The sequence below is a fragment of the Narcine bancroftii genome, chromosome 14, assembly GCF_036971445.1.
Source record: "Narcine bancroftii isolate sNarBan1 chromosome 14, sNarBan1.hap1, whole genome shotgun sequence".
Lineage (NCBI taxonomy): Eukaryota > Metazoa > Chordata > Chondrichthyes > Torpediniformes > Narcinidae > Narcine > Narcine bancroftii.
The window spans coordinates 19,882,968-19,897,432 of NC_091482.1; the positions used below are offsets into that span (position 1 = coordinate 19,882,968).

Sequence of the window (14,465 nt, forward strand, 5' to 3'; positions counted from 1 at the left end):
GCTATAAAATACGTTGAGATTGGAATAAATGGCATTGTGACCAGTAAATACTAACTGGCTTTGGAGTTATAAAGGGCCCCGAGAGTCCTCGTCCAGGATGGCCTGAAGGTGAACATGCATGTTGAGATGGTGGTGAAGGCGGCCAAGGCAATGCTGGCATTCCTTTCAAGTAGAATATAATACCAGAGCAGGGCTGTGATGTTGAGGCTTGATAAAGCACTGTTAAAAATCACTAGTATAATGAGTCCTTTTTTGGCTCCACATTTAAAAGATGTGCTGACGTTGGAGAGGGTTTAAAGGAGGTTCATTAGGATGATTCCGGGAGTTAAGGAGTTATCACGTGAGAAGTATTTAACAGCTCTTGGCCCGTATTCATTGGAATTTAGGAGAATGAGGGGGAATCTCATTGAAACATTTTGAATGTTGAAAGGCATGGGTGGAGTAGAAGGTTGCTTCCCATGGTGGGAAGAGGGCACAGCTTCAGAATTGAACGGTGTCTGCTTAGAAGAGATGTGTAGAAATCTCTTCAGCCAGAAGGTAGTAAATCTGTGGAATTTGTTTCCACAGGCAGATGTGGAGGCCAGGTCACTGGTTGTATTTAAGGCAGAGATTGCTAGGTTCTTGATTAGCCAAGGTAATAAAGGTTGTGGGGAGAAGGCAGACTCAATGGCCTGAACATCCTATTTCTGCTCCTGTGTTTTATGTTGACAAATAACAATAATATTACATTTTTTAAAGTCACCTTAAATTTGATATACTCTTCATTTTAATGCAGTTGAGCATTGATGTATACTGTTTCTCACCTCAGAGGCAATTATGCCTTTCAATTATCGATCAGAGGTCATGGACAACATCTGCACTTTCAAGGCATACAAGATTATGAAAAGTTTTATAAATGCAGTAGAGAAAGGAAACCCTAGCATTTCTGCCCATTATTCGCTAAAAGCTTTGACCTCAACCGAATCTTCCTTGTATTTTCAAAATAACAAAGTTTGCCTGATTCTAAACAGAATACTAGGCAAATAACATCAAATTAATACTTCATGATGGTTCCACACAAGCTATCGTAGCACGTGGAGTCAAGTTTAAAAAGCTGTTTGTTATCACTGTATTGCAAATAAAGCATTCTTCCTTGTCTAATGATCAGATCTTGCAATTTCACATTATTCAACAAGACTAAGTTTCATAATGGAGGTTATTTATTATATAATGACTCAAATAATACATAATATTTCTTGTTAATTTAGCAGCATCAGTTAACTACAGAAACAGTACAATGGGTGGTGATTAAATAATTATTGTAAAACACCGGCTTACTTGAAACAAACTTCAAATGTTAATAAAAGTATTATCATTTAAACCAAGCAAACACATGCCGGAAGTTGAAATTTGATAGCATTAAAACACAATCATTCATCATAAAGATATTTCTATATGGACACAGGTTTGCTGCCACTTTTGTCTTCTGACCATAGTCGAGTGAGTACTCATCTTACATCTACCCTGGGTCTTTTCTTGTGAACCCCATGCATAAAGCTGCAAGTGGCAAACATAACTGAAGTAGAATTTATTCTGATTTTACACTTTGAGAGCTTAACGTAGACAACCCAGCATTAAATTAGTAAAAATTTTGGATTATTTAATGACTTAAAGGTGATTAGATCAAAGGGCAGGAGGATTTAAACAGAAATGAGTTGGACTTGAGATATATTGTCTGGTCTTGTGGCAAGGAAACGAGAGTGCCATACACAAAAGGGCTGGAGAAACTCAGCATCACTAGGAAGTGAAGGGTAAGCAACATTTTGGTCGTCAAAGTATGAGCAAAAAAGCAGACACTCTCCCGAATAAAAAGGGGGAAAGAAGAGGAAGGTGCATAGATTAGCAGGTAAGAAGTTACCTCTTACCTGTTATAGCCTGTGCCCCTTCCTCCCTCTCCCACCTTTTTACTCAGATGCCTGCTGCTTTTTGCCCATAGCTTAAAGGGCTCAGCCCAAAACATTGGCTACCCTTTACTTCCTATTGATGCTGCGTAACCTGCTGAGTTTCTCCAGCACTTTTGTGTTTTGCACTATTTTGTATATTTTCCTGTAGAATTAGGGTTTTGTAATTTGTAAGTCAAAATGTCTGAACTACCAAGAAAAAAAAGGCTGAACAGAATTTTAAAAATCCTTGAGCTAGAGGTAACTTCTGGGTTTTGAGCATCGATTAACTATGTGGCACAGAATTATATTTAAAATGTATAACCAGCAGTTAATATGGATTTTACTAAACAATCAATGCTAGGAAATCTTCCAAAAATTAAACCTGGTGCATCGCTCTGCATGTCACAGTGGCATTGGATCATAGTTTGATTCTCAGAATATCGCTAATCTAGGCATCTTCAAACTTTGCAGCTATTATTTTTGTACTTGCTCCTAATTCACTGTGATCACTATGTAATACAGTAAAACCTCGTTAGAACGCGGTAGTTGGGGGTTCCAAGATTTCATACCGCGTAACAGCTGAGTCACGGAACAGATGCATATATGTCGTGCTTCAGGAAGCAGGAAAACAGAAAACTGTGACTCAAACCCTATAATAAGACCTTTAAACTGCACATATTAACACACACATCGTGTAAATGAGTCATAAGTTTGTGGCTGTTAGCCTGGCACCAAGATTTGGGGCCCACAGACACCCGCGCTATAAACGAATCTCATTCTAACGAGGTTTCACTGTACGCACTCAACTGTTTGGAGAACGTGATATCAATTGGCCTTTAACTTCAATTATATGTGCAATAACATCACTTGGGCTGTCAAACAACAAAGTAAAACTTAAAAGCCCATAATTTCCATTGTCCCAATCTCCACAATATTGAATCTCAACTGGTTGAGCATCAATATCAGCAGGTCATACCAGGAATGGTGGCACATTTAACCAAAGTGTGCAGTTTTAGGTAACCATGGCACTTCACAACCCAGGTTTCTCATGTTACATTTGATCTTTTCCAAATAACCATCACAAAACTGTGCTCAAATTAAAATAAAATCTAGTTGCCTTACAGAAACATATGAGGTATTACTGTTATTACCAAAAACCATGGGACTCATTCACAGTTAAAATTCTTCACATATGCTTACAATTGTATTTCATCTGCATATTTAGTGTTAGATTAAGACTACATAAACAAAAAAAGTCAATACATTTTGTAGACGTGCTGAATTTTAGAAAAATTGGTTTTCAAGAACAGCACAGGAAAAATTCTTCTTCCTATTTGACCACTTAATTATTCATTTGAACATGCGGTGTTTTTTTTAAATATCACAGGGTATTTGCTAATGGAGTTGAGTACATGCTGTTGTTCAGGGTGGAGGGGGCAATGGCAGTCAACAGAAAGTGAAAGATACCTAAAATTTATCCAAGAGGAGGTTGAGAAGGATGTACAACATTGTTAGTAATAAGCAGGATTGGGCCATTAGCTCAAAGCCTTATCAATACAATCTTCCCTTCTTCAACAATAAGTGCATGGATAACTATTCAGTATTACCATGAAAAATGTCTATTTATTGAGAGGCCATGAACAATTAAATGGAATTCTGCAGTTTTCCTGAACTATTGCATGGTTAGCGCAAAGCTGTTACAGCACCAGGGACTGGAATCCAAATCTCACATAGTTTGTAAGGAGTTTGCACGTCCTCGTGTCTGTGTGGATTTTCCCCCACCACCATTCAAAACATTCCGGGGGTTGTAGATCAATCAGGTGTAATTGGGCGGCATGGGCCTAACTCCGTTACTGTGCTGTATATCTAAAAAAAAATATTTAAATATGAAAAGTATGCAGTTGAGACTGCTATACAATGCAGAAATGATTCTCCATATTTGACAAATTAATTATCTAAAATATTATTTACAGAATTATATCATTGGTTGAATTTGGGAATAGCACATCAAAGAATAATAGAAGTTCCTTCTCATGTTCCTGGTATGAATCATGACCCAATTATGTCAGCAAAAAAAAGTTCATCTAAACATCAGATGAGGGTATAATTGGTTGGTAGCTGTATAGGCTGATCCCACTCCCAACAGAAAAATCAAGTAGTGGCAGTTTCTAGCTTTAGACACAAGTAATGATCAATCTCTACTTTATCCTCCATTGTTCTGTCCCCACCGTTGAGAACTTCTCTCAACACACAAAAATTACCCACTGACCACATACTTTGCCACCAGGATGAATAGGTAATGATCAATATCAGAAACCCAAGCAAAAATTTCCCATCCAGTTCGTCTGTCTGCACTTTCAAGAGAAGATGGGAGGAAAAAAGGGGTATAAAGGTAAGATCATGGTTACATTCTCCACAATCTGATTCATGCCTCAGTGCATAAACATTGCAGTTCATGGGAAAACTGTTTCTAAAATGTTACACGTGATTTACATACAGAGCTTAGTAGCTCAGAGCAGAAAGTTCACATTAGACCTGCACACTATGGTTAAATGTGCCACCATTCCAGCAAATAACAAGTAGCCTGTTAGTGACTTGAAGCTAATTTTGCAGAATAAATACAACACATAAATCGATTAGGTTTCACCTTGAGAGGTTCATATGGGCTGCACATGTTAAAGTGGTAGTGTTACTTTATGACATTGGTTCCCAACGTTCAAAATTTCAGAACAGGACGCTGAGCCAATCTTAAGAAACAAGTCTGTAATTTATCCACTGGAATTAATGGAATTTAGCAGAGATTTATGCAAGATGCAAATTATAACTGTGATATGGGATTTCAAACCCTTTCACACAAAGTTCTCTCTTTAAACTATTGACTAAGGGATTAAGGATACGTAAACATTACCCCAAATTAGCATCCGAATCAGCAGTGGTCAGATGTTTGGAAAACAGTTTCTGAAATTGGCTCAGTATGCAAGAAACCAATTATTCACATTTAACCACTGCACCAGTGTATGTACGATGGTCTCTTAAAATAATGATGGCGTCCCTTAGAAATATCAAGGCTGAACAAATTAAATAGTAAGATTTGTTCAATCACCATTTAGTTTGAAAATCAAAATATTGATTAGATGTTTGGCAGCCTTAAATTATAGTGAACATCTAGAAGTATTTTATGGCATTAATTAGGCAACAACTTTGTTATGAGATTGAAATGAAAACAAAACCCCAAAAAGTATCAGCAAGCAGACCCACAAATTATATTGAGGTTTCTGAAGTGGACACAAATTTCAATTTCAATGAAATTAACTACCAAAAAATCCTTTTAATTTTTGGCAAAAATGATGAGGGCCATGGAACAATTTTACTCAATGAGCCTCTGGGTGTAGTTAATATTCACAGAACTCGATCTGTTCAGTTAGGAAAATAAACCAAAAAGAGACCATTAAATTTTAAACTCAAGAATATTTAAAAATTTTGGACCTTATCATTGATATATCATTTTCTAATCTCAGTTTCTCCTTGGAAAAAAATTACATATAAACTAGACAAACCTATTTCCTGGTCTGTAATATTATTCTAATCCATAATGAAGCAGCAATAAAAACAATTAAATCTAATAGCAACGAGACCTAGTTATCTATGACAACCAATTTTCAATCACAACCTTCAAAATAATTCCTTTGAAAAGTTTATATTTTCATTCATCTTCACCAAATGGATTTTCAGTGCAAACCAGTTGGGAGATCAGCAGACATGTGGTCACACAGCTCATTTTAACAACAATAAATCTCAGAGCTGGATAGCATTATTTTCTCCACTCACCCTTCACACACTGATGTACCTTTACTGCGACAGTAAAAGGATCTGCAGCAGTTCAGAGAGAGACACACACAAAATAAGATGAAACAACATGTTCTGCTCCGAATGCAGAGATTGTATAGAAATGGCAAATAAAATCTGGCGCAAAGAGAGGACAAACTTCGGCAAATGACCTAATAAAACAGGTCATTCGATCCCAGAAACACTTCTTTGCATTCTGTTTAAAAAAAAAACTGTCCGGCAGAGTTTTTTCGTGCCATAACCCATGCTACACTGCTCCTTATGCTGCTATGATAGCTGCTCTGTCGGCCTCATTTGAAGATCTCCAATCTAAAATCAAAACGAAAAATAGTCAGCTAAATAAAACGAGTACACAGGAGAGCTGTAACCATTCAGAGCTTGAATTATTAGTATTTAAGTGAAAGAGTTTTTCATGATCAAAGATCGAATACAGATCAAAATATTTTAGCCTGTAAAAAGAAACCAAATATATAATGGAATTACAACCTCCTCAATAGACATGAAAATAAAAACTACAAATGTTGGAATTGTGAAACAAACATCAAGTGCAGGTGCCTAACCTTTTATCTGGGATTCCGAATACTGGCAATCTCCAAAAACTGGCACTTTTTTGGTAATGGAAATGCCTGACCGCCTTGCTCCAAGCTCCCAGTCTCCCCCTCCCCGCCCCCTACCCCCCCTCCCCTTCAGCCCCACCACCGGCCCGTCACCAGAGCGGTTCCAGCTCCATGAGGAATTATGGGTAAGGAAGATGGCCATTGCTCCCACATTTCTGCTGCTTGCTTCTCTTCCACCGGGTACTCGGGGTCAAGGGTCACCTTTCCACCTAAGGTAAGAGGGCAGGGACGAGGACGGGGATCAGAGCCAGTTTTATTTTGAAGTTTTACTTTAAAATTTTTTAAAAAATCCATGCTAGTGATATTATGGTCTTTAATGGTATTTATTTATCGAAATTCATTTAACACCCCGTGTCCCTGTTTTGTTGCCATTTTGAAACATCGCATTTGCTTAAAGGGACCGAATTTTTAAAAAACGATCCTGGATGAGAGGTTAGGCACCTGTACTGGAAACAGCATATCAGGCAGCATCTTGAAAAATGGAAACCAAGTTAATATTTCAAGCCTGATGCCATCAACCTGAAATGTTATATGTGTTTCCACAGATGCTGTCTTATCCAATGATGGCAATACTCAATAGAATCACAGCACCTGTAGATGTTCCAGTGAAACTCCATTGAGTATTTCCGTCATTTTCTCCTTTCAGAGATTAATAGCATTTCGGAGGTTGGATTTTTACTGGAAAGAAAGGATTACTTGTTGGACTCCTGGGAAAGACGACCAATTTCAGAAATCTTTTAAATCTGGCAAGTACTGCACAGATTCCATTATGCATATTACCACAATATAGCACATCTCCAAAACAGTTGGGACCAGACTTTTTCAGTTATTGGATGTTTTTTCGGTTTTTAGAACAATGGAACTAAACAGCAGAGTAGTATTGGCAGAATGCCTGTATCAGTGGTTAAACAACAACAAAGAACAACCAACTGCAGGCTTTGAGTGGAAAATTTACATTAAATGATGTTTAGTACTTAGCAAAAAAAAAAAGATCTCTGCTTACAAAAGAAGATAAATGTAGCACCAAACACTAGAAATTCTCCTCGATGGCTTTTTCAAATGTTTCCTCCAGTGCCATCTGTCTCATTAACAATGTTTTTTTTAATCTTAGAAGTCTCCCTGACTTTATAAACTGACATGATTTCTTGTTCTACTCTCGTCCTTCAAGAAGTCCATCACACATTTTCGCTATGTCATTTATAGGCGCTTTTTCTGCAGTATTAACAGGGCTTTTCTATTTTTCATTAACTTCTGTTCATTACCCGTCAGCACAGAATTTCAACAGTTTATCTTTGTTCCTTCAGGTCATAGATGGTGGTCGTTCCAACACCATACTCTTCTGCAAGATGTCTCACACTAGCACCACTGTCCAGTTTCGCAAACAGCTTGTCTTTCTGTTCTATAGGATTGCTCTTTTTCCTATCACTGCTATTTTCATATTGCTTCCTGCAGGCCTTTTTGCCATTTTCAACCTCAGTAGAATTCCGATTATCCATAATCCTCATTTATCTGAACGTTTTTTTGGAATATCAGAAATCCTCATTTACCTGAAATTTTCAAAGCCGAATGACTTATTTTATTCAGGTTTTTTTTGTGGTGAGAATTAAACCTTATTTCATGCTCAAAAAGCCTGAGGAAATAATGTAAAGTTCACATAAACAATACCGGAGTCATGAACAAACGAGCCACTGGACCTGCAAGACAGCAAATCTACTAACTACACTGCGCCCTGAGACATAGGAAGTCACTACAGATAGTAAATGAAATGATGATTCTTATGCAAGAGAGATGGTTTTAAAAAAAGGTAAAGGTTTTATTATACTACATTTAGAATGTGACATATATGAAATTCTTGAGTACAAAAGGAAGACTTGTTGCATCTTTGCAGGGCTTTAGTAAAACTGAACTTGCAGCTCTGAATACAGCTTCCGCTGCCTTTTAATAAACCTTTGTTGGAAGCAGAGAAGACTTACAAGAATATTTCAGGAAATCACTTCAAAGAAAGATCAAAAACCATTATGATCAACCCCAGTACTACTTCCAATCCTTCTCTAATTTTCTCAGTTTTTCAGCTCCTTGAATGTGTCATCACTTAATGCACCACATTCTAAGTCACCAGTAGCAATTGTTAGTCCACTGGTAGTACAAGCTTGTTAGTCCATTACTACCATATTCAAGAATCTATTTGTGATAGCACATGCAGTTACAGCAAAGAATTAGCAAAGGAAATGATGTGAGGCTTTTAATGAAAGGGGTTGTAGTTTGGGTAGTAAAGGCACAAAGTCAACACTTGGAGCACAGGGAAGAGTTTAGATTTCTATACCATACGAAAAATAAATCCACTTGTATTTGCATTACTCCTGAATTTAGCTTCATTTAAACATCCATCCTTACCACTACACCATCTGCTCATCACTCATTCCAACAACAATCCTTCACTCTCGACTTTGCAATTCATTTGTAGTTCTTGAACACAAAAGCACTGTTCTTTAAACAAATTTTCTAAAGCCTTGTGGCTTTAAAAACTTGCTCAAATCTTATTTCATCTATACTTTCGGTCATATTACAATTTCTCCAGTGTTCAGTGATTTCTTTGTGAATTTTCATGGGAACATAGACTATACTAAAAAGGTAAAAGTACAATTGCCATTGAAAAGAGACTGGAAAGATAATCTTAAAACAATGAAATAGCAATGAAATAGCCTTAGTTATGTGAAAGCAAATTGCCACTTGCCTGAACGTGGGATGGTGCACCCAAGATGTAAACAACTGCATTGGCCACATCCTCTGCCTTCAGACACTGAAGAAAAACAAACTCAAATAAATCTGAAGTTGTGCAACAGACATTAATCATTATAAATGCTCGTTTCCCTTCCCAGTCCACACTGATAAACAAAACTGAGAAAACTTGCCTTTCCTCATTGACCAAACTATTGGATTTTTGAAAACCTGATTTGATAGCAAGCCAGCATAATTTTGCACAATCAGTAATTTCTTTTTTGAAACAGGTTAAGTTTAAGAAAGAACACTATAAGGGATTCAAGATCATCAGTAAGGTTCTACGCACAAAGTTGCTGCACAAAATGAAGGTTAAAAACCATTACATTTTTAACTTTTTAAAGAATTGAGAGATACAGCACAGTAACAGGTCATTTCAGCCCATGAGTTCGTACCATCCAATTTACACCCCATTAACCTACACCCTCAGTATTTTTGAATGGTGGGAGGAAACCGGAGCCCCCAGAGAAACCCCATGGAGAGAACGTACAAACTCCTTACAGGGCGGGATTTGCACCCCAGTCCTGTCCCAATCACTGGCACTGTAAAGGTGTTGTGCTAACTGCTACGCCAACCATGGATAAAGTACAGAAAGACTGGGGAAAAAAAAATTCAGATGAGCAAATTGCTATTCATGGTGTCCAAACAATTACAGTTTTGCCCATAGACGCTTACAAACTATGTACTTATATCAGCAACAAGTTTGGATAAAAGGAAACAGTACAATCAATGCAAGACTAAATACGAAATGAGCTGTGAGAAGGACATAGGGTGGAAAGGGATAGAAGAGTGAACAAGGTGATGGCAAATAAAGCACAACACAGGAAAAGATTTTACTAATTTTGACAAGAAGAAATGCCCATATTACTCAACCTCCTCATGGAATTAAAATACCAATTGTAAACTTAAAAGTTCTGAATTCAATTATGCCTTTTATTGAGCTAATTCAGACAGTTTTCAGTTGTGCATCAATTTTGAATGGTTCTTAATCTTTTTGATTGCAATCTCATTTGGACTTATTGCACAAAACACAGTAACCATGGATATTTTGATACAAGGGTGTTATGCTCTACATCAAAAGATCCTGTTGATTGAATACTAATTTTTTTTTTTTAAAAAGTAGTTTAACGTACTAATTGAATCTAAGTGCACAATGTGAAAATGGAAGACCTCTGTCCACTCAATAAAAGCATTTTGATCTCCAGGAATAACAGCCACACAAGTTTGAGCAAATACTAGCACCATTTGTGCAATTCTTTTCCGAAGGGCTCAAGTGAAATTAATCCCATAGAATCATTGAGATTTATAGCCACTTAAATAGGTAGGTTCTTCTCCCCAACTTGTTCACGTCAAGCAAGTTGCTTACCAAATTGAATGGGAATCCAAAATATGTTTTATGGAATTGGGGTAATATTAGGCAGTTACCATATATGTCTGTGTATAAGACGGTCCTTGAAAATGTACTTGTTGTGGGTCTCTTTCACAAGAAATAAAAAATCTTTTTTGTTGGCCTCAATGATAACTCATGAAAAAGATGATCCCCTGAATTTCCTTAAAACTGTCAACCCCAAAACTAGGGGTCATCCTATACGCCAAGTATAAAATCCGAAACTAAACAGCGAAGTCTCAGTGCTCCTGCTCAGGGTCTATCTGTCCAGTCTGACTGCTGTCGGCTATGTACAGGTTTTAAACGTCCTGTTAAATGAGCCGATGGTGGTTTTTTTTAAAATATGCTGACAAAATGTAAGCTTTTACTGGGTAATTTACTTTTAAAGTATTGTGAATTAGTATTTTAAATGTGTCGAGCAGCATCGCTCCACTGGTCAGCTGCAAGTGCCAGACTTGGGCTAGTATTACAACGAGTATAGCTCATAACCCATATTTTACATGGAAATTCAGGGGATCATCTTTTTCACGAGTTATCTTTTATGCCAACAAATATGGTATTTGAAAGATCAAGAATGATTCTTTTTATTTCATGTAGAAGAGACCCATCACTGTGGGCACCATACAAGTATATTTTCATAATTCCAATAAGGAATCAAGTATTTAAAAAGTCCACCTGGTTTTTTTTTGAAGAACCAATCCTAGAATATATTAGAAAGATTTGTTTGGACTTCCAGGTGGTGTATCACATGAACCAGAAAGGTTTGTATATTCCAGTGTTAAATTTTAAGGAAATTAGTAAACTTATATCTCTCTCCCTCCCCCTCATGAGGTCTCCCTCCACCATCCCCCCCTCAAATCAAAGTGATTTATCAGTGTTTAAAGAGGGCTTGCAAAATCTGTAAAGGTCTCTACCACCCTGCACATATCTTCCAGTTACTCCTGTCAAGAAAGTGATACAGAAGTATGAGAACTAGATCCACCAGGCTCAGAAACTGCAAAAACAACTCCCCATGACTCTATTAATATTGATGTTTAAAATGTATATATATATATATATATGCTCACACCAAGACACAAGAGAAACTTGTCCGTGAACTACTCTTTGCAGATGATGCCGCTTTAGTTGCCCATTCAGAGCCAGCTCTTCAGCGCTTGACGTCCTGCTTTGCGGAAACTGCCAAAATGTTTGGCCTGGAAGTCAGCCTGAAGAAAACTGAGGTCCTCCATCAGCCAGCTCCCCACCATGACTACCAGCCCCCCCACATCTCCATCGGGCACACAAATCTCAAAACGGTCAACCAGTTTACCTATCTCGGCTGCACCATTTCATCAGATGCAAGGATCGACAATGAGATAGACAACAGACTCGCCAAGGCAAATAGCGCCTTTGGAAGACTACACAAAAGAGTCTGGAAAAACAACCAACTGAAAAACCTCACAAAGATAAGCGTATACAGAGCCGTTGTCATACCCACACTCCTGTTCGGCTCCGAATCATGGGTCCTCTACCGGCACCACCTACGGCTCCTAGAACGCTTCCACCAGCGTTGTCTCCGCTCCATCCTCAACATCCATTGGAGCGCTCACACCCCTAACGTCGAGGTACTCGAGATGGCAGAGGTCGACAGCATCGAGTCCACGCTGCTGAAGATCCAGCTGCGCTGGATGGGTCACGTCTCCAGAATGGAGGACCATCGCCTTCCCAAGATCGTATTATATGGCGAGCTCTCCACTGGCCACCGTGACAGAGGTGCACCAAAGAAAAGGTACAAGGACTGCCTAAAGAAATCTCTTGGTGCCTGCCACATTGACCACCGCCAGTGGGCTGATAACGCCTCAAACCGTGCATCTTGGCGCCTCACAGTTTGGCGGGCAGCAGCCTCCTTTGAAGAAGACCGCAGAGCCCACCTCACTGACAAAAGGCAAAGGAGGAAAAACCCAACACCCAACCCCAACCAACCAATTTTCCCTTGCAACCGCTGCAATCGTGTCTGCCTGTCCCGCATCGGACTGGTCAGCCACAAACGAGCCTGCAGCTGACGTGGACTTTTTTACCCCCTCCATAAATCTTCGTCCGCGAAGCCAAGCCAAAGAAAGAAAGAAAAGAAATATATATATATATATAGGTTCTGTGTGCAGTAAAATTCCCATTATCCAGACGGAATTCAAGCAACTTTTTTTTTAAATCACGGTAAATAAATAGATAAAAAAATTACTAAAATTTACAATTGCCCCCCCCCCCACAAAAAGTGGTCAGTTCGCCAATCCACACAAGACGCAATCTCAAGCAACCAGAAAGTTCACTTATCCATCATCTACCAATCCCCATAGGTGCCAGATACCAGGGGTTTTCCCGCATATGTACGTGTTTGCATCGTTTTGGTTCTGTGGACCAGAGAATGTTATTTCGTTGGGTTACACTGGTACAATCAAATGATTAAAAAACTTTAACTTGAACATTCCCTGGAATTTAGATTAAGGTGCGATCTGATTGAATTTCAAATTACAAGAAACTAATAAGGCAGGGTGGAGATAATCCACTTTCCACTCTGGAATCTAGGATTTATAGCATCTCAAAAATGGAGCCAGCAAAGTAAGGAATGCCCTTAACATGCAATAGGTGACCTAAATCTTGAAATCTTTTTTTTGGAGGTAGTAAATAATACAAGTTAATTGTTAACGTAAAATCTGAGTGGATTTTTTTTGCTGTCTTTAGCTGATTTGTGGAAAAGATGGATAATGGAATTAAGTCACATGCTGCCATGACAGCATTGAATATTTGCTTAATATCCTGCTGTTGCTTCATTTCCTATGGTAAGAGGAACTGGCCAATAGTTAAAATATAAAGTGAAATTTGAAATAGCTTTAAGCAATTATTCTTTTTTTTCTGCTGAAGTTTGCTTCTAATCTGAATGGCCTTGACTTAGAGGTTTTAAGCCTTCATCCAGTTAAATATTTTCTTGTCACCAGTGTTTCACCCCAGCTCCCCTGAGATCTGTCTAACTTGATATTATAATAATCTTTCTCCAAGTACCACCTCATTCCGTGGAGCAGATGTCCACGGAAGAAATTGATCTTGTACTCATTTCAAAAATTCTTCTCTTTAATATTACTAAACTGGTCTGTGTCAAACAGTTTATAATTCCCCAATAACTTGATTCTTTCTCTTGCATTTTTCTGATCACTTGTGCTTTTGTCAATCTATTCCTTCCAACAATTTGGTGATCAGGTTAAATGATATTAACGTCCCCAGAACATGGTTGGGAACAAAATTCAGACGAACAGTCCCAACCAGTATGATGAGTGCTGGTTTCTGAACTATTGATTCAGAAATCCACACAATGTCATTTCTCAAAAAAAGATAAATCACATTATAACAATTAGGACTCTCTCACATAGAAGAAAGGTTTGATCGCTACAATCAGAATAACACTCCTGAGGAAGTAGAGGCACCAACGTGCTTTCTTCACTATGCCATTAGTGTGTTGGGTCCAGGAAAAATCCTCTGAGGTAGTGTCTCCCAAGAACTTAAATTAGCTCACCCTCTCCACCTCTGATCCCCCAATGACCTCTGGCTTTCCTTTCCTGAAGTCAACAATCAGCTCCTTTGTTTTGGTGACATTGAGTGCAAGGTTGTTCTTGGTGCACCATTCAGCCAAGTTTCCATCTCCCTCCTTTAAAAGAAGGGCTCCCTTTCTTTATACAACCCACTACGGTGGTATTGTTGGTAAATTTGTAGATGGTGCTATTGTCATACCGAGCTACAGTCTTAAGTGTAAAGCGAGTAGAGCAGGGGCTAAGAACACAGCCTTGTGGTTCTTCAATACAGATGGAGATTGTGGAGGAGATGCGCTTACCAAACCTCAATGATTGTGGTCTGGAGGTGAGAAAAATCAAAGGTCCAATGACAGTG

The 14,465-nt window shown here is 38.4% G+C and overlaps 2 protein-coding genes across 3 annotated transcripts in view; one reads left to right on the forward strand and one right to left on the reverse strand.

Moving 5' to 3' along the window:
- The window catches only part of LOC138750025 (sodium- and chloride-dependent GABA transporter 1), a 148,763-nt gene that overhangs the window by 128,010 nt on the left and 6,288 nt on the right, over window positions 1–14,465 (forward strand). The window lies entirely within an intron of this gene.
- Window positions 1–14,465, reverse strand: part of dhrs11a (dehydrogenase/reductase 11a) — a 52,595-nt gene that overhangs the window by 13,693 nt on the left and 24,437 nt on the right. The window contains exons 6-7 of one of the 2 annotated variants that reach the window (XM_069912184.1): window positions 9,120–9,185; window positions 1,182–6,077 (exon numbers count right to left, since the gene is read on the reverse strand). In XM_069912184.1, the coding sequence (XP_069768285.1) occupies window positions 6,036–6,077; window positions 9,120–9,185 (108 nt within the window). In that variant the 3' untranslated portion in view covers window positions 1,182–6,035. Of the gene's footprint in view, window positions 1–1,181; window positions 6,078–9,119; window positions 9,186–14,465 lie in introns of those variants that run through there. The other variant, XM_069912185.1, reaches the window with a different exon arrangement.